At 45.7% G+C, this 19,491-nt stretch overlaps 2 protein-coding genes across 4 annotated transcripts in view; both read right to left on the bottom strand.

The window, feature by feature from the left end:
• The window catches only part of Thoc5 (THO complex subunit 5), a 37,252-nt gene extending 37,036 nt beyond the window's left edge, over positions 1-216 (bottom strand). For both annotated transcript variants that reach the window (XM_027956030.2, XM_027956031.2), the window contains exon 1: positions 151-216. The gene's annotated coding sequence lies outside the window, so the exon portion shown is untranslated. The remainder of the gene's footprint in view (positions 1-150) is intronic.
• A 970-nt stretch (positions 217-1,186) lies between these two features.
• Positions 1,187-16,340, bottom strand: Nipsnap1 (nipsnap homolog 1). 2 transcript variants are annotated; one of them, XM_027956036.2, is made up of 10 exons: positions 16,223-16,340; positions 8,372-8,499; positions 8,132-8,177; positions 7,769-7,863; positions 7,323-7,393; positions 7,036-7,176; positions 6,681-6,712; positions 6,223-6,317; positions 4,865-4,948; positions 1,187-2,250 (listed from the first exon to the last, which is right to left on the bottom strand). In XM_027956036.2, the coding sequence occupies exons 1-10, from the start codon at positions 16,318-16,320 to the stop codon at positions 2,186-2,188; spliced, it is 855 nt and encodes a 284-aa protein (XP_027811837.2). In that variant the 5' UTR covers positions 16,321-16,340; the 3' UTR covers positions 1,187-2,185. The 2 variants fall into 2 exon arrangements, with proteins under 2 accessions (XP_027811837.2, XP_071470975.1); XM_071614874.1 differs by lacking the exons at positions 6,223-6,317; positions 6,681-6,712.
• Positions 16,341-19,491: the final 3,151 nt, after the last annotated feature.

The following is a 19,491-nucleotide window of genomic DNA, read 5'->3' as shown; positions in this document are numbered from 1 at the left end:
CGGGGACCAGGAACCCCAGGAGGAGAGGGCGGATAATATGGTTGGTACTCCAGCCCAGAGACACCCCTTGCGCTGTTTGCACCTCAGTCCAGAAGCGCCCAACCCGATTCCGCCGTGCCGCGGGTCACACCACCCTCTTCCCTTCCTCACCACACTGCTTCACCGACCGGCCCCGACTGGACTGCGAGCTACTTCCGGCCGCCCGGCAATCTAAGCGCATACACCATAGAGAAGCGGAAGAAAGGAAAGAGCGGCCTGGCGGAAGTAAGGAGCGGAGACCGGAAGCAAAGGCGAGGGCCCCGGAAACCCGCGGGTGCGCGTGGGAGGAAAGGAAGTGGCGGTTCTTATCAGGGGTTGCCCCATCTCGCTCTCGGAAACCGGGTAACTTTGGCTGTGCGGTTAGGCTCTTCGGTGACTAGTTGTTTCCCCAAAGCGTAAAGCAGTCGCGCTACTAGTGGGCGCTCACTTCCCAAACTGTTTAAATAACTGTGATATGCAGAAGATTAGCACAAGAGCATGGCATTGTCTAATTTGGTCCCTAGTGAATTTGCCTCCCAAATAGGGCCTTTCCTTTTTTCAATGGCACTAGGAATTGAACCCAGGAGCATTTTGCCTCTGAGCTACATCCCCAGCCTTTCAACTTATTTTGAGACCTGGTATAAGTTGCCAAGGCCGGCCTCCAACTTGTGATCCTCCTGCTTCAGCCTCCGGAGTCTCTGGAGTTATGGGCGCGGGCCACTTCACCCTCACTCAGCCATAACCCGACTACGACCATATTCCCCATAACACAATACACCAATGAAGGTGGCAATTCAGGGAGGGTAGAATTCAATTTTACACTGTTTTTTCCACAAGTGTGCATCACCTATTTCTCCATGTTAGTCTTGATTTGCCCAGTTCAGAATCACAACTTTTACGCAGATTTTGGATGCATCAAGTGTTTTCTATCCCCAGCATGAATTGTAAGGGTCCAGGATTTTTGGTGTAAATCCCATTTATCTGGAGCTACATTCAATATTCATTCCGAATTCCATGTTGTGCCCTTGGGTAAGGATGAAGATGCCCTCCTTGAGAGTAGCTCCAGAACACAGTACCCTCCAGAGAACGGATCACCAGGTGAAACTGAGAAGCCTGCCAGTTCTGCTTTGGGCTGAAATTACTTGCAAATGAGGAAAAGACACCATAATTTGTAGTAAATATTTAATTGATTCCATCAGCAACTCCAGCGCATTTTCCTGGTAAGGAGGCAGACTCAAGCTACCCAAGGGTTCATGAGGTATTGGGGTCACTGAGGAAGTCCCCAGAGTCACTGACCCTACTCCACAGGCTTCAGGCCCTGTAAAATAAGAGTTGGGCTGACAGAATGTCAAGTAAGGGGAAAATAATGCTGGATGAGGGAAATACAGGCCCTGTCCTGTAGTTTTGCCTGTAAGAAGGAGGGAGGGCAGGATAAGGGCTGGAACTACATATTTAAGTTCTCAATCCCAGATAAGCTTCTCTATCTAGTATTATGGACCTTCTTGCCAATTGGTCACCTTTATTCTGTCTTCCCAGTTCTGTTTTACAAATTGTGCAAGTTCTCTTGAGTTCTAAGTTCTAGTTTCTGTTTCATGTCTGTCTCTTGCTCCCAAATTAATCCTGCTCCAATCCCTTTTCCCAGCCTCTCTGGATAGATTCTGGATTTCATTCTAACCTTTAAGATTTGAGGGTTTATGGCAATACCAGGCTTTTCCCCAACAAGTGGGACTTGACTCAGTCTTTGCTTATGCAGTAAGGATGGCACAGTGGAGATCAGGGAATTCCTCAAAGCCTGGCCTGGTCTGACCTCCTCCTTTCACACTACCTTCTGTGCAACTATGCTAACCCAAGGGTTTCCATGCTGATACCTGGGACTGGTGGCCTTGATTATGAGGAATCTCGGGGAGAAATGTGAGAAGTCCTAAAAGGTTGCTATTCTTCATTTAGGGAAATTAGAAACTACCAGCAGAGGGGAAAGAGGTGAGTGGAAAGGCTTAGGGAAGGATGGATCTGGACAGAGCTTAAGTCCTCAGAGCCTTGTCATCTTTGTCTGAGCTGTGCACTACCCTTCAGAGTCTTCCCAGAGCCAAGAGAAATCAGGACTGGGAACTCCTCTGTCCTGGCTGCCTTGAGGGAGAAGGGGAAGGAGCTAGAGCCATCAGCAGCATCATTGTAGAGGCGAAATCTTCAAGGGGATCATGATCCGAGACTCCATGTGTCGCACCAAGGGGACTGTGGAGAAAGGAAGAGGTTGGGATAGGGGTGTAGACAAGCCAACAACCCCTCATACACACATGGACACACAAGCCGTTGAAAGAAGAGGCAGCTCAGATGCTGAAACAGGAAAGACTCATTGCCTTCCTAAAAAGGCGGATTGAAAGCATCAGGTCTCCCAAATTATGGAATGAGACAGGACTTTCAGGGTAATGAGATGAACATTTTTATTGTTCTGCTTTTTGGTACTGGGGATTGAACCCAGGGGCACTTTACTACTAAGTTACCTCCCAGTCCTTTTTAGTTTTTTATTTTGAGACAGGTTCTTACTAAATTGCTGAGGCTGGCCTCAAACTTGTGATCCTTCTGCTTCAGCATCCAAAATTGCTGGATTATAGGCGTGTACAATGGTGCCCAGCAGAAAAATTAAAAATTTACCTTCGTGTATATGTGGAAAAATAAGTGGCATAGGGCTAGGGATTTAGCTCAGTGGGACAACACTTGACTAGCATGCATGAGACCCTGAGTTCATCCCTAGCACCACAGAAACAAAAAAACCGAAAACTATCATAGTATAAAAATGCTTTCACAGATATTATTGCTAAGGACAAAGTAGGGAGATTTAAAGAAAGATATCAAAAAATCATTGTAAAGGTGGGGGTGTAGCTCAGTGAGAGTGTGTATGCTTATGAGCATGTGCAAGGTCCTAAGTTTAATTCTTGGCACTAAAACCATTTTTTTTTTTTTTCCAGTGCTGGGATTGAACCCTGGGCCTGTGCATGCAAGGCAAGCACTCTACCAGCTGAGTTATATCCCCAGCCCTAAGACAACTTTTTAAAAAAACTGGTAGGCCAGGCACAGTGGCGCACACCTATATTCCTAGTGGTTTGGGAGGCTGAGGCAGGAGGATGGTGAGTTCAAAGCCAGCCTCAGCTATTTAGTGAGGTCCTAAGGAAGTTAGCAGGACGCTGTCTCTAAATAAAATATTTTTTTAAAAAAGGGCTGGTGATGCGGCTCAGTGGTTAAGTGCCCTTGGGTTCAATCCCTGGTACAAAAAAGAAAAAAAAAATTGTGGTAGTACAATGGAGAACAAAAGCTGTGAGGGGATCCTCAAGGTGCTGAGGTTTGAAAAACACTGAGTTAGTTCAACCACCTCATTTTACAGATGGGGAATCTGCAACCCAGAGAGAAGAGGGTCAGCTCAAGGTTACTCAGGAGGTTAGACTCTTTCCTCCTGCTCAGAGCTTTTCAGACTCTAATGTGCATACAAATCACCTGTAATTTCTTGTTACAGTGCAGATTCTGATTCAATAGGCTGGGGGAGGCTGATGCAGCATTTCTTACAAGTGTCCAGAGGATGCCAACATTGTCAATTGGAACCACACTTTGAATAGCAAGGCTCCAGCTACCTTTTTTGGAAGAGACATTCTTAGCCAGGAATGGTGCATGCCTCTAATCCCAGTGACTCAGGAGGCTGAAGCGTGAGGATTACAAATTCAAGCCCAGCCTCTACAATTTAGGGAGACCCTAAACAACTTAGTGAGACCCTGTCTCAAAATAGAAAATAAAAAGACCTGGGGATGTGACTCAGTGGTTAAGCACCTTTGTTCAATCCTTGGTCTCTGCCTCCCCTCGAAAAAAAGACATTGTTCCTGACACTAGCTGTTAAGTGTGGAAGCTTAATTATGCTCAAGAGAAGGGACAGGCTCTTATTTATGAGGCTCCACCCACCCACCACAGTTCCCCACAGATAGTCAACATCTACTGACTCTAGGTGGTTCTCTGGGGTTCTAGTGGCAAACACCATGAGCAAAAAACTTGCTTAAAAACTTTACTGAATGATTTCTCTATGCCAGAGTCAGGACATAGCACTTTTTAGCCAGACATGATCCCAGTGACTTGTGAGGCTAAGGTAGGAGGAGACACAAGGCCAGCTTCAGCAACTTAGTGAGGCCTAAACAACTTAGATGAGACCCTGTTTCAAAATAAAAAATAAAAAAGGGCTAGGGATGTGGCTCAGTGGTTAAGTACCCCTGGGTTCAATCTGCTGTACAAAAGGGGTGAGGAGCACTTTTCATACATTAGTTCATGAAGTCCTCTCTGTAGCCATCTGAGGGAAACTAGTACCATCACTCTCTCACAGATGAGGAAGCAGCCTCAGGCACTCAGCTATAACACCAACACATCTCCATCCCCCGAGAGTACTCACTTAAGACTGCTTATATCATGTGGAAAGTACCACTATGATAAAAACACACAAACTTATTGTTTAAAAGTGAATTCTGAAGCCAGGCACAGTGGCATGTCCTTGTAATCCCAGTGACTTGGGAGGCTGAGGCAGGAGAATCACAACGTCAAAGCCAGCCTCAGCAATTTAATGAGACCCTAAGAAACTTAGTGAGACCTTGTCTCAAAATTTTAAAAAAGAAAAAGGGGTGGGGATGTAGCTCAGTGGTAAAGCACCCTTGGGTTAAATCCCCAATACCAAAAAAGAAAAAAAAGAAATGAATCCCCCAATTACTGGATGTGAAACTAGATCTCTTTGTAGAGGGGATTGCATCCTTTCATTCTCAGACAGGGCTCCCAGCAGATGACCTCCAAAGGTCCCAGTGACTGCCAGAATGGTGCTCACCTGTATAGTAGACATTTTCATCCCAGCCCCTCTTCCTCCAGGCAGCATTTCGAGTCTCCTCCCGAGACTGCAGGTCTTTATAAGCTGTGGGAAAGGCACAGAGGATCTGATCCCTTCTCCAGCACAGGGTCCCCTTTCCACTGCGCCAAATTCTGCCCAGCTTTTTTTTTTTTTGTTCCCCAGATGCCTCCCTTGGACTATTAGCAAACAATGTCTACTTTGTCAATCTTATCCAACCAGATGTACAAAAAAGATTAATTTCAGATGACCACAAATACTGCTATTAGAAAAGAGACAGGGAGATAAAGAAGACAAGAAAAGCCTCTCTGAGGGGGTGAAATGGAAACTCAGAGCTACAGGAGGAGGAGCTGGCTGTGAATTGCTGGGGGATGGCATTCTTAAGGGAAAAGCACTTACAAAGGCCCTGCAGTGGGGAATGGCCTTCAGGGTTTAAGGCGTGGACATGTCAATTCCAAAATGTATATGTTTAGCCCCAAACTCTCCTGTGGATTCCAGACTGCATTGCAGTGCCCATGTGACATCTTAAGTATGTCAGTATCTTAAATGTAACATTCTGAGGGCCAAAATTACACTCCTGACTCCTCCTCCTTGCTCTTCTCCTTGCTCCACCACAGACGATTCATTCTCAAGTTCCACTGGTTGAACCTCTAGACTAATGAATCTGTGGACATCTCAGCAGTCCACTGCCACTTCCTGAGGCTAGGCCCCATCCTTGTCTGCATGAACTGATGGAGCATCTCCTGAGGCCCAGCTTTCTCTTTTGCTTCCCTACCAAACACCCTCAGTAACACACACAGCAGCCAGAGGAATCCTGTTAGAAGGCTGCTCCAGCCTCCCACTCCATTTATGATAAATCCCAGCTCTTCTCTGTGGCCTGTAAGGCTCAGCCTGATCTGGTGTCCGTTCCTTCTCATATCCTGTCTCACTTTATTCCCCACTCATTCCATACCAGTCTCCTTTCTCTACCTCAAACCTCAAAGGCCTTTCCTCATTGCATGGCCTTTGCACATGCTGTTCTCTCCATTCACAATGCAATTCACAGCTGGCTCCTTCTCACCCTTTAATTCTGAGCTTACATTTACCCCTCAGAGAGGCCTTTTCTACCCAAGCCCATATAGGTTCTCCGTGTTTTTTCCTATCATCTCCCCCAGTCTCTTTTCTACAAATAATATTTGTAATCATCTGAAATGAGTTACTTTGGCTTGTTTACATCTGAAGTAATGTCTCCCTCTACTAGTCTGTAAGTTCCACAAGGGTACTAATGTATCCCTCTGGTTTACAGAGTGCTAATGGATAAAGGGGACAAACAGAAAGCTCCTGGAAGGTCCCTGACCTACCCCAGAGGTGGTGCACAACGTAGAGCTCTCCTATCTGTGAGAAGAAGCCGCCTACTGCCTCCTGGTTCTCCTGTCGGTACTTGATGGCCCGAGCCCTAGAGATGGCAGAGAGTGTGGGGCAGGAGCCAGTCTGGTGCACAGGGCCTCCTGAGCTGGACCCAGGCTGATTCCTTGGCCACACCTCACAGCAGAGGGCTGAGGTGGGGCCCGTGGCTCTCAGAGATGCTGAGGGAATAGGATAATGGAGATACAGATGCTGGCTGCTTTCCTACAAAGGGAAACCTCACCATTTACTAGGAGATCTGCATCTCCTCATAGGATCTTTCTCCAGGATCTGGGAGGGACAGAGGATGCTGGGTTTCCTGTGACATGGCCCTGGGAAAGTGGCCCACCAGAAGCCGTGCTGGGGCAGGACAGCAAGCATTCCCCACATTCCCAGCCCCGATGCCACCACTCACCAGTTGTTCCCCCACTCAATCATGGTTCCTGGCTGAAAGAGAACCAGAAAGAGGAGGGGAATGAGCCCCCACCTTGGATTCCTAGCATCATAACATGGCAGAGATGAAAAACTGTCCTATCTCCCTAGCTCCGGGAGCAACTTGGAAATAGGCCCCATTCATGAGCCCTGACTTACACCTGGAATGCAGGTACAGACATGAATGTACACACCTCTGCTCCAAGCACATAGGAAGGAAAAGGCCAGAAATACAGACTATGTGCTGGGGCACATGGCCCACCCACCTAGGGGCATCCATAGAGCAACATGCAGCAGGGAGGGTGGGGGACAAAGGGGATCTTTTGGGAGGGAGATACCTTGAGCTTGTATGTTCTCAGTTCATAGATGTTGGGGCCCGCTCTAGGCTGTGGCTCATTCCAGAAGCTAAACTCCAGGAGCAACTGGTTTCTCCTAGATAGCAGCATACAGCTCCGCTCCTTTCGGAACTCCAGGTACTCCTGTGGGCATGGCAGTATGGGTACAGCAGCTAGGAAGTGCCCTCCACCCCAGCAGTGTGCCCTGTGGGCTAGTGGAGGAGCCCCCAGCAGCAGGGCTGGGCCAGAACTAATATCCAAAGAGGTTGGTCAAGTGGACACTGACATACCTTGTTGTTTTTGAGCTTGTTCATGCAGTCCATGAGGGCCGGGTAGCCGCCTGAGAATCTCCACAGGTGCACTGTTGTGGGGAGGTACAGATCAGGGGACTTCCAGGATCCCGCCTGGCTCATGCAAGTGTGGATGTGGCAGTGTGCATGGAGGGTGAGATAAGGCTCGATGGAGAAGGACTCGCAGGTCACAGAGGGTACAGGAGAATCCCGGCCCATGTTTAGCAGGGGAGTGAGGCAACAAGATGTGTGTTGAGAAAGACCCTCCCCTGCTAGGAGCTGTTGTGAAAGGAGTACAAGGCAGAGAGATGCGAGAGGTCTAGAGGACAGAGTGAGTAGTTAGTGCGTCTGAGGCAATAAAATCAAAAATCATCTTATACTGGTAATATATTTGTAGGAGCATACAGAAAGATGAGTAGGTGGTGTTAGGGAGATGGGCACCTCACCTGCCTGGTCCTGTTCCCCATACCATGTGTTCCAGTTGCCCACAAGTGAGCAGGGATAGTCCTCATCCAGGTGCAGCTTAGGCAGCACAGCCTCCCTGTGGGAGGAACACAGAGAGAGAGGACAAGGCTCACACCAGCCAATAGGGCCCTATGAATAAGGGTTCCAAATCAGGCCCCCTGAATCAGAGCTCAGTCTATCTCTAAGATGCACAGGCTGGACAAGACATCCTTAGGACTTCCAGCAAGGAAATCCACATCTCCTGGATTTTGGCAAGAAGGAGGGAGAAGATGTTCTGAGGCTTTTCTGGGATTGGGGTTCCTCAAGCAGGGGCTACGACAGGCCAATGGAGAAAAGATGCTCACGTCAGGCTGTTGTAGGCATCCAGACACTCAGGCTTCACATTGTGAACTGCAACAGAGGACAGATAGTGGGAGGTGAAACAGGGTGTGTGTGGGTGTGTCTTCATTTGGGGTGGGTGGAACCATTAAAGCCAAAGCTCCCAGGATAGCAGAGAATGTTCCCAACCTTTCATCTCCATGTTGGAACCTCAAAGAGACCTGAGACCCTGAGAGGGAAGGGCTGTCAGCCCAGCAGCCACTCACACTGGATCTTATAGAGGTTGCTGGTCTCCTTCTTGGACAGCAGGGTGGAGTGGGCATCCTTCCGAGGATCCACCTTGTGGACAAAGAGGGACCGAAACCAGCTGCCTTCATTGTCCTTGGAATAGAAACTGTAGGACAAAAAAGTTTAGGGAGACATGCACGGGTAGTAATTCCATCTGCCTAGATGTCTTGCTCTGGGATTAGAGATGTAGATCAGTGGTACAGCACTTAACTACCAAGCCTGAGGACCTGGGTTCGATCCCCAACACCCCCACCAAAAAAAAAAAAAAAAAAAGTGTCAGATGTCTTACTCCCCAAGGCTGGTGATTTTGGGCCATGGAATCCCATTGCAGCTTGAGTGTGAAATGCCAACAACCTGGCTGACTTGAGATCCCAGCTGTCCAGTCTGCAGCTTTGTAGGATCTCAGAAGTATGGGAGAGGCAGCCTCACCTCTAACCTCTCTCTTTAGCCTCCTTTCATATACTTCCCCCTTTCCCAAAGGGTCTTCTACTTGGGCCAACAATTGTAGCCACTTACAAGAGAATCAACCCCTGCTTGAGATTTGCTGGGATTGGGGTCTTGTCAAGGGCTTGCCTAAGTCCTTGACAACCCAACCTATCTCGTTGCCCCCCCCCCACACACACACCTGTGTTTGCCACTTTCCAGGTGTACTCTACCCTGAACACACCAGGCTCTTTTACTATGTTGCTTCTTTGTAATTTCTGTCCCTTCCGATGGGAAGACTGTACTCACTGTCTTCCCCTCAGCTCATACTGCACTTGCCCTGTGCCCACTTAGGTCCTACAGAGAGCCAAACACAAATAAGCCTTGTCCTTGAGGAGGTCACAGTTCACTTTAAGACACCGGGTGAGCAGGCCTTAAACTCTGCCTTCAGCAGTCTGGGAAGTGAGGAGATGACTTGGTCAGTCTCCAGGGCTGATTTGGCAGATACAGGCAGAGGGTGGGTAAGAAGCATTACAAGGCCTTGATTTATTCACTGGGCCAAAGCTGGCCCACCCAGATAGGGTGCAGTGAAACATAATAAACCAGTGAACATGATTATGCATTTTGATTATGAGACTGTAGTTTAGAGCTGGGGGACCTGTGGAAGATCCTGCCAGTTGGGGACTGTTACCTCCCCATACATATGCAAGGTTCCAGCAAGGGCAGGCTTATTTTGAGACTGTCTCCTTATTCTGTGGTCTCATGGCCTGGCCTGAAAAGCAAATGTGCTGGAGAGATGGTGTGTAGCAGCAGCAAACCCTCTTCCTTTTCAAGCCTCTAGCAAATAACAACATCACTTTTGCTGGGCATGGTGGCGCACACCTTTAATCTAAGCAGCCTGGGAAACTAAGGCAGGAGTATCCCAAATTCAAAGCCAGCCTTAGCAACTTTAGTGAGGCTGTAAGCCACCTAGTGAGACCCTGCCTCAAAATGAAAAGTAAAAAGGGCTGGCAATGTACAAAGCTCCTGGGTTCTATCCCTGGTACCAAAATATGGATCAGCCTCTGGGACTGATAAAATAAAAAGATCTAGAGGGCTGGGGTTGTGTAGCTCAGTGGTAGAGCACTTGCCTTGTACACTTGAGGCCCTGGGTTCAATTTTCAACACCATATAAAAATAAATAAAAATAAAAATATCGCATCCACCTACAACTAAAAAGAAAAAAAAAAAAAAATATATATATATATATATATATATATATATATATAAAGAAAAGATCATGGGACCAGAGGTATTGCTCAATGGTAGAGCGAGTAGTTAGTGCATCTGAGGCAATAAAATCCTCAGCAATAAAATTAAAAATCATCTTATACTGGCAATATATTTGTAGGAGCATACAGAAAGATGAGAAATTATTTTTCAAAACCATTAATTCAGTAGTGTCTCCTTATCTGTGAGAGATATATTCCAAGACCCCCAAACCCTATATAAACTATGTTTTTTCAAACTATGTGTATACTTATGCTAAAGTTTAATTTATAATCCAGACACAGTAAGAGATTAACAATGCTAATAATAAACTAAAAGAAATATAACAATATTCTGTAATAAAATCATGAATGTCATCTCTGTTTACTTCTGGAATTTTCCATTTAATATTTTCCAACTACAATTGGTGGCAGATAATGGAAATCATGGTAAATGAAACAAGGGATAAAGGAGGACTACTATATTGCTTTCCTGGGAGAGGGAAGAGGCAGATGGTTAAATTTTTCTCTATTAATTTTAAGTTTTTCTAAAAGATAAAAACTATTGGTTTAAGCATTTCTAAATTACCTGTCAATCACTGTACATATATTTATTTTATTAACAAAAAGCAAAAAGATAATTATCAATAGATGGATAGCATGGTCTGGGAAATTAGGAGCCTCTAAGCCAGGGATCCCTGATGAATTTTTTTTTTTAATATTTTTTTTAGTTGTAGATGGAGACAGTACCTTTGTTTCTATTTTTTGTGGTGTCGAGGATCGAACCCAGTGCTTCATGCATGCTAGGCAAGCGCTCAACCACTGAGCCACAACCCTGGGCACCCCCGATGAAATTTTCAGTTATATAATCTCACTGAATCCATGCAATGACCTTATATTGTTGGTACTACCACTGTCCCCATTTCCAGGAGGATAAAATAGAAGCTCAGAGTTCAAGGGATTTGCCAAAGTCACACAGAAAATTAGGGAGCAGAGTTCTTTTCTGTCTTCTTCCTTTCTTTATTTCTATTTATTTATTTAGGTACCGGGGATTGAACTCAGGGGGACTCAACCACTGAATATACTCCCAGCCACTTTTTAAAATTTTATTTATAGACAGGGGCTCACTTTGCTAAGCACCTTGCTGTTGCTGAGGCTTTGAACTTGTGATCCTCCTGTCTCAGCCTCCCGAGTTGCTGGGATTATAGGCGTGTGCCACCATGCCCAGCCCAATTTATTTATTTTCTTATTCTGAGTGAGGGTTTTGCTAAATTGCCAAGAGTGGCCTGTAATTTGCAATCCTCCTGCCTCAGCCTCCCAAGTAGCTGGGATTATAGGCATGCAATATTGCACCTGGCAAGAGCTCTTTCCTTGAAGGTCAGCCCTCTCACCTCATGTAGGCACTGAGGGACCTGACCTTGGTTTGAATGTAAAGGGGCTGCTAATTCCTGGAGGAGAGTGGATCTCTATTTGTCAACCAAGACCTTTGCTCCACAGCTAGGCTTCCTATAATTTATTAACATCAGTAGTACCAAGATAAATAGGCAGTTATCTAGTCCTGAGGAAAGTGCTAGGGGGCTAAAATGCTGGGGAGGAGAAAAGGACCCAGGAGCTCTGATGGGCTCCCATCTCTTCCCACTATCCTCTAATCCTTTCTGCCTATGGGCTTCAGTTTCTGCATTTGTTAAGTGAGCAGGGCAGAGCAACCCACTTTGAAATATCTTTTTCTAAGGTAAAATCCAACAATTGACTTGTCCAAAATCCTGGGATGGATCTGAACTCCAGCACCTTCAAGTACATATTTTGAAGAATTCAAGTTTCACTTTTTCAGTGAATCTGCAATGTCCTATCCTTGATCTTCTCAACCCCATTCACACTGCTCTTTTATTTTGTCTGCAGTGACTTCTAAAACACCATGTCTGGGTACAGTGGCACACACTTGTAATCCCAGCAGCTCAGCAGACAGAGGCAAGAGGATCACAAGTTCAAGGCAAGCCTCAGCAACTGAGTGAGGCCATAAGCAACTAGGATATGGCTCAGTGGTTAAATGCCTTGGGTTCAATCCAAAAACAAAATAAAACACTATGTCAGGGGCTGGGGTTATAGCTCAGTGGTAGAGTGCTTGCCTCACACATGTGAGACACTGCTGAGTTCCATCCTCAGCAACACATAAAAACAAATAAATAAAGACATTGTGTCCATCTTAAAAAAAAAAAAAGCATTATATCAGGGCAGGGGGTGTAGCTCAGTGGTAGAGAACTTGCCTAGCATGCACAAGGACCTGGGTTTGACATCCAACCCTACAAAAAATAAAACACATTGTATCAAAAAAATTTTTTTTTGTTACTTATTATATACTAAGTTTATTGTCTGTGTGCCCATCAGAAGCAGCCCCACTAGGCAGCGACTTGGTCTGTTCTGCTACATCTCCACTTTATCCCCAGTTTCTGGAATAGGACTGGGTACATGGTATCTGTGACTCAATCTGTATTTGGGAAATCAATAAATGGGCTGAGCAGGAAGGGTTAAGATATAGTTGCAATGAAAATGATGAAAGCTGGAGGTAAGAAAGGAAAGAAATTTTGGAACTTGGCCTAGAATACAGACTCAGGAATCAAGGACCTTTTTCATTCTCAACAACAGCAGAATTAGCCCCTAAGAGCACAGACTCTGGACAAACCCAGGTTCTAGTCCTAGCTCAGCTTCATCTTTCTGGGCCTCACTTTCCTCATCGGTAAAATAGGAGCCACTGAGCAGGTCTTTAGAGAAAGGGCCTAACATACAGTGCAACTAATATCACCATCCCTACCTACTTACCTTCCTACTGGATCTCCCAGCTCCCACTTTCCCCATCTTTTCCTAATCTGCTCCTCTATCTTTAAAGTGCCTTTTACCTTTTTCTTTCTTTTCTTTTTCCTAAAGGGATGGGTATGGAACCCAGGGCCTCTAGCATGCTACGCAAGTGCTCTACCACTGAGCTACAGTCCCACCCTTTAAAGCATCATCATATGTATGTGTATGTGTTTGTATATATATGTATATACATATATATATATATGTGTGTGTGTGTGTGTATATATATATATATATATATATATATATATATATATACATATATATATAGTAGATGGACACAATACTTTTATTTATTTTTTATATGGTGCTGAGGATCGAACCTAGTATCTCACATGTACTAGACAAGCACTCTACCTGAGCTACAATCCCAGCCCAAGCACCATTTTTAAGATGCCCAATGCCTCTAAAACAAAGGTTGAAGGTCTCCTCTGGGGATTCTAGATTTTATCTACTTTGGTGAGGGTTCCAGAGTGAATTCCTTTTTGAAGTTGGCAACTAGAGAGCCAGGATTCCCTATCTCAGCAGGTATCAAACTAACAGTGTCAGTATTACCTGGGAACTTGTGAGAAATTCTTAGGCCCCACCCCAGTAGTGCAACAAAAACTCTAAGGATAGGTTTAGCAGTCTGAGTTTTTATAAGCCCACTGGGGATTCTGATATAGGCACAAGGTTGAGGATCATTGCTTCAGAACTGTTCCAATTTCATCTTTTCTTCATGTAATCTCAGTAAATCATCTCAGAAATGCCAAAAATCCTGGAATCTAAACTATATTAAGAATGCCACTTAAGCTCAGAAAAACAAGATAAAGTTTTGTCCAATCTGTTAGAAGGATCTGCCCCAGCTAGACTGCTCCAGCCCTTCCCCACAAAAATATCTCTAGTATTTCCCCCTCAACTCTTTCATCAATGTTATCTGGATATGTCTTTTTCCCTAGGCACATGGGATGCTACTAGTTAATGTCTTTCCATCTCCCAGATACCCAGTATAGTGCTTTTGACATAGTAGTTGCCAATAAATATTTGACCCAGATGAGAACTTTTCTCTCTCTTAAGGAAAAGCTATTGTAGATGACATATTCATACTGCCAATAGTGATCAACAGTCTGATGCCTCCCCACATAAAACCCAGAATGTTCTAGTTTATACACTAAAAGGCTTGGCTCTATGCATGTCTCATTTGAAAAGCTTGACTTTAGAGAGGGGCTGCATTTCTGCTTCTTGTTCTAGGGCTGTCTTCAGCTAGAAGAACTGAAATTTTGTTAACAAGACAACTGAAGCAGCAGTTAAAAGTAACCAGTGTTACTTATTATGAGCACTTACTGTATGCTAAATATTAATCCTTACAGCATATTTTTTAAATAATGAGTCTGGCACTGAGGATATAGCTCAGTGGTGGAACACTTCCCTAGCATGCACAAGGTCCTGGGTTTGATCCCCAGCACCACCCATCCACCCACCTACACATGAAATACAAGGAGGCTCAGAGATGTTTCCAATTCAGGTCTGTCTGATCTCAAGGCCCAGCCTCTGTTTCCATCCCAGCAGCCTCATTGCCCCCAAACCTCAAGAAACCAGAAGGGCTATTGATGGTCCCACTAATGACTCCAGAAAGGAGGCAGGCAGAGGATCAGCAAGAGGTACCCAATGTGGGACCACAAACTATAAAACTGCAAAACAGTTTTTGAGGGACTTGATAAATACTAATCTATATGCCTTCCCAGCAATCCAGTGAAAAGTGCCAAGCAGGGATTACCATGCCCACTTTACAGAGAAGGAAACCATAGCTCAGTGGAGCTTTAATGACACATCCCAAGTTACCAAATGCAACTGAGGACAGCAGGCTGTCTCTAAGTCTCCCACTCCTTTTGTAGCCCCTGGGTATCCACACAAATGATTTTATCACCAAATGATTCTGTTCCTTCCCCAATCTCAATGTCTTCACCTAGAAAACATGGGCCTACAAAAGATTATCTCCATGAGGCCTTTTCAACCCTGACATTTTGTGGGGTCTAGGGTAGAAATCGCCTGAGATACAGGTTTGAGCAAGGGATAACACTTGAGTGCATCAGGTGACACATCACAAGCATGACCTCTTCAGTCCTCAACACTCCTAGGATATACATCCTATTTGTCATCCTCATTTTACAGATAAGGAAACTGAGGCTTGAAGAAGTCAAATGTCATACTGAAGGGCACCTTTCAAAAAATGGCTGATTTAAATTTGCTAGCGCCAGGCAAACTCCAGGTTCATTTTATGATGTCAACCTTCTCATTCATTATCAGGTAGTCCAGGTGAGGGGCACATGCTTGGCTCCTATTTCCCAGTGTCCAAAGGGCTCACTGCATAGTGCTCTAACATCTCACAGGTTTAACAGAACTCTGCAGCTTCACTCCTGGGCTGCTGGGCAGGAGGAAATACTGCTTCCTTTTCACAAGTGGGAGAAAGTGTTCTCACTTCTTTGGCAAATATTCTTGAGCATATACTGTCCTGATCCCTGTGGGGGTGGGGAATTGAGGAAACAGAAAAATTAGGTAATGGTCTAATGGGGCAGATAGATAAGCACCAAGTCATAAGTACACAGGGTGATATGTGCAGATATGGGGGAAGTACAGGGCACTGAATGGAGGAGGGAGGAGTTTCCTAGAGTCACTCAGGGGAAGCCAAGCCCTGTCTCAGCCCAGGACAAACAAAAGCCTTGGGTGAGCACATGGTCCGGCCAGCCTCCCTCCCCCAGAAAGCCATCAGTTATGGTGCAAAGTGCAAGGTACACTCAGGCTCCACTACTGCCACTGCACAGCATGGAGACTGACCTTGGACAATTCCCATCTTAGGCTTCTGTTGACCCACCTGTACAGTTCAGAGTGGGGAAGCAAAAGATCTGTAAGGCAATGGTCCTTGGGGCACCCCCACCTGTACCCTCGCCCTCATCTCTTCCTTCTAGAACTTGCTGAGGAAGAAAGTGCCTCGCCCAGAAACCCCCAGCGGGTGCTAAATCATAGTCTCAGGCAAAGGCCCCAGGAAAGGGGCAATACTACTATCCTTGGTTCCCCCAGAACCTGCCCCTCCCACTCAATCCATCTTTCATTCTTCAGGGACAGCCAGATTCCCACCAGCACAAAGACCCTGCCCTTACTTTCTCACCTCCCCCATTCTTTCCCAGACCCTCCCCAGGCCTAGATCCTGGCTCCGCCTCTAATCCTTGGACTCCAAACCAGGAGTCTCCGCCCCTCCCCCAGGCCCAGACCCTGGCCGCCGCCCCTGCAACTCAGCGCGCGGCCGCCGCCTCCCAGCCAGGCTCTCACCGCGTCGCAGCCGCAGCCGCGACGTCCCCTGCGCGGGGTCCCGGGTTCCCCAGCACCAGCCGCGCCGCTGCAGAGATGCTGCACAGACGCGGAGCCATGTTGTAGCGGCGCAGGTTGGAGGAAGGCCCCGCCCCCGAACCCGGCGGCGGAGGCGGGGCGCTTGTAGGCTCCGCCCCTTCAAGTCGCCTGGCCTCCCTCTGCTCTTGGCCGGGTGGGCGCTGCGCACCTGCGTTCTCCAGCTCCGCAGGTGCTCGGTAGAGAGCCTGGTGCAGATTTCTGAGCTCTTGAGGCTCTACGGCTGACTCGCTCTGTTGTCTTGAACAAGCCTTTTCCCACTCTGGGTCTCAGTGTTCAACTCGATAAAACGGGAGCCTCAAACAGTGATACCTGGGATCCAGAGAATGGGCCAAGGAAAGTCAGTAAGCCCCCTGAAATTGTATACAAGATTATGTGAGTTCTCCCATCCCCAGTGCTGGGAATCAAACTCAGGTGCTCACACATGCTAAGAATGTGCTCTGCCCACCCCTCCCTCTGGGGCATGACTACCCTTTATCATACTATCAAAGAAACAAACTCTTTAACAATTTAAGACAATTGGGCAAGACTCTGGACAACCACTGTGTTTTCTCTCCAGCATCTTTTGCTTTTTAATCTTCCTTTACCTTCTCTGTACGAACCTCCTAGACCTCACATACACTTTCAAAGTTCCTTTGCCTGTCGTCCAAATTAATTCCTTCTCAACCCATAATCCCTCAGATAACAGACAGGAATGGAAAGCCTAAAGATCCCACGGTGGGCGGACCCAGGGACAGAGCTACACCTCCCCCAAAAGAATGTCCACCCACTCACTGGTGTTTTCCTCCTGGTGTGCTTGGGTGGAGAGTTGGAGGGCAGGCTTTAATTTCTTGATTGTTTTAAATAGTGAATCTGCCTGGCTAGGCCCTGTGCTCTGAGACACCAAAAATTGACAGAACAAGCACCATACTGCTCAGCGGGTCCGAAGAATATCAAGTCACCACTGATTTTGAACCCCTCCAGGGCGAGGCCTCAGCCGCTTATCCTTCCCTCATCTCTCCTGCCTGATGTATTAAGGATTTACCAAATAAGTGAAAAATATTCATACAGATACATTTGCCAATTGTGATAGAGGCTATGAAGAAATATGGGTAGAACTTGTAATGGGGGTGAGGAAAGCATAGGGAAGTTCTTTAAAGACTTCCAATATCTGTGATGACTTTTGTAAGGAAGTTATATTTGAATGATGTTTTTCTTTTTTCCCTAAGTTTTCTTTTTCTCTTTCTTTTTCTTTTCTTATTTTTTTTTTAGTTGGGGGGCGGGGGTTACCAGAATGAACCCAGGGGCGATTAACTGCTGAGTCACATCCCCAGCCCTTTTTTGTTTTATTTTGAAACAGGGTCTAAGAGCCTCCTAAATTGCTGAGGCTGGCTTTGAACTGAAAATCCTCCTGCTTCAGCCTCCTGAGCAGGTGTCAGCCTTCTCTTCTGGTGCCTTTCCTAATTTTTCTAAAGTTGCTACAATGAACATGTATTTTGTGACTTATTTAAAAAGGAAACTGTATATCAACTTGATAAATGGAAAGCAGAATTAATTGTCATAAGCAGGTGGAATCATCAAAATAAATGCAATGAAAACAACAGTATTGATGTTCCAATGTAGCTAAAGCAGAGGCTATGAGTTTATAGCTTGAGCCCTTTGATAACAAAGTAAAGCACCTAGAAGGGGTCAGAGGCATAACTGTGCCCCATTTATGTGCACATGTGCTCTGTCTCTCTGTCTCTCTCTCTCTCTTTTTTTTTTTTTTTGGACCCGAGATTTAACCCAGGGTCATTTTACCATCGAGCCACATCTCCAGCCCTTTTTAGTTTTTGTTTTTGAGTCAGGGTCTTACTGAATTGCTTAGGACTCACTAAGTGTCGAGGTTGAACTTGAACTTGCAATCCTTCTGCCTCAGCTTCCCAGGCCACTGGGGTTACAGGCGAGCACCACTGGCACCTGGCCCTAATTGCTGTTTGAGGTTATAAGAAAACCTGAAAGCAGTGAGTTTTTCATTCTGGAAATCAGTGTATTCTCTACAGGGCCCCCAGTTACAGCCACTCTGGAAAAACCAGATGGGTAGACAGAGGAAGAGCAAATGGAGACATCACTAGAGTCATGCAGTGGGAGCTTGTTCTTCCCTTAGAAACCAAGTGTGACAGACTGAGTGTAAGAGACAGAAGCAACCACTTGCAGAAGGCCTGACTTTGGACTTGAATTTCTAAGGATGAATAGAAGTTTTCCAGGAGTAGAGGGAAGGGAAAACCTCAGAAGCAATGTGTACACAATACAGTTGTCCTCAGAAAATCTGTGGAGGGTTGGTCTTAGGACCTCTTATAGATAAAAAGAAAACCCATGGATGGGGCTGGGGTTGTAGTAGAACTCTCACCTAGCATGTGCAAGGCCCTGGGTTTGATCCTCAGCACCACATAAAAATAAATAAATAAATAAATAAACAAACAAACAAACAAACAAATAAATAAAGGTATTGTGTCCAACTACAACTGAAAAATAAATATTAAGAAAAACCCATGGATGTTCAAGTCCTTTATATACCAATAATATTCGTATAACCTATGTGTTTCTAACATCAAAGATTATGTGTATGTTAATGTAAATAGTTGTTATACTAGTAACAAAAAATAAGACAAGCCAGGCAAGCCAGGCATGGTAGAGCATGTCTGTAATCTCAGTGGCTTGGGAGGCTAAGGCAGGAGAATCACAGGTTTGAAGCCAGCCTTAGCAACTTAGTGAGGCTATGAGCAACCTAGTGAGACCCTTTCTCAAAATAAAAAAATAAAAAGGGTTGAGGATGGAGCTCAGTGGTTAAGAGCCCTTGGATTCATTCCCTGATACCAAAAATTAAAATAAAAAATACTTATTTTACTGTATTATTTAGGGAATAGTGATAAAAAAAAAGTTTGTACATGTTCAGTACAGACACTATTTGGGAGGGAGATCCCAGGGATTGAACTCAGGGGCACTCAACCACTGAGCCCCATCCCCAACCTTATTTTGTATTTTATTTAGAGACAGGGTCTCACTGAGTTGCTAAGTGCCTCACTAGTTGCTGAGACTGGATTTGAACTTGCAATCCTTCTGCCTCAGCCTCCCAAGCTGCTGGGATTATAGGCATGTGCCACCAAGCCTGGCTAGACACTTTTTCCCAAATGTTTTCAATCCACAATTGGTTGAATCCAAGATGTGGAACCCAT

Source organism: Marmota flaviventris, chromosome 1, assembly GCF_047511675.1.
Source record: "Marmota flaviventris isolate mMarFla1 chromosome 1, mMarFla1.hap1, whole genome shotgun sequence".
NCBI classification, from domain to species: Eukaryota; Metazoa; Chordata; class Mammalia; order Rodentia; family Sciuridae; genus Marmota; species Marmota flaviventris.
Note: the sequence above shows the minus strand (reverse complement) of the source record. Positions and strands in the feature narration are given on the sequence as shown.

Coding starts and splice junctions, on each gene's coding strand:
- Nipsnap1 (XM_027956036.2), bottom strand. CDS start 16,320: ATGGCTCCGCGTCTGTGCAGCATCTCTGCAGCGGCGCGGCTGGTGCTG. Junction 7,394..7,768: donor TGGGGAACAGGACCAGGCAG/GTGAGGTGCCCA, acceptor TCCCCACAACAG/TGCACCTGTGGAGATTCTCA. Junction 7,177..7,322: donor ACAAGCTCAAAAACAACAAG/GTATGTCAGTGT, acceptor CCATGCCCACAG/GAGTACCTGGAGTTCCGAAA.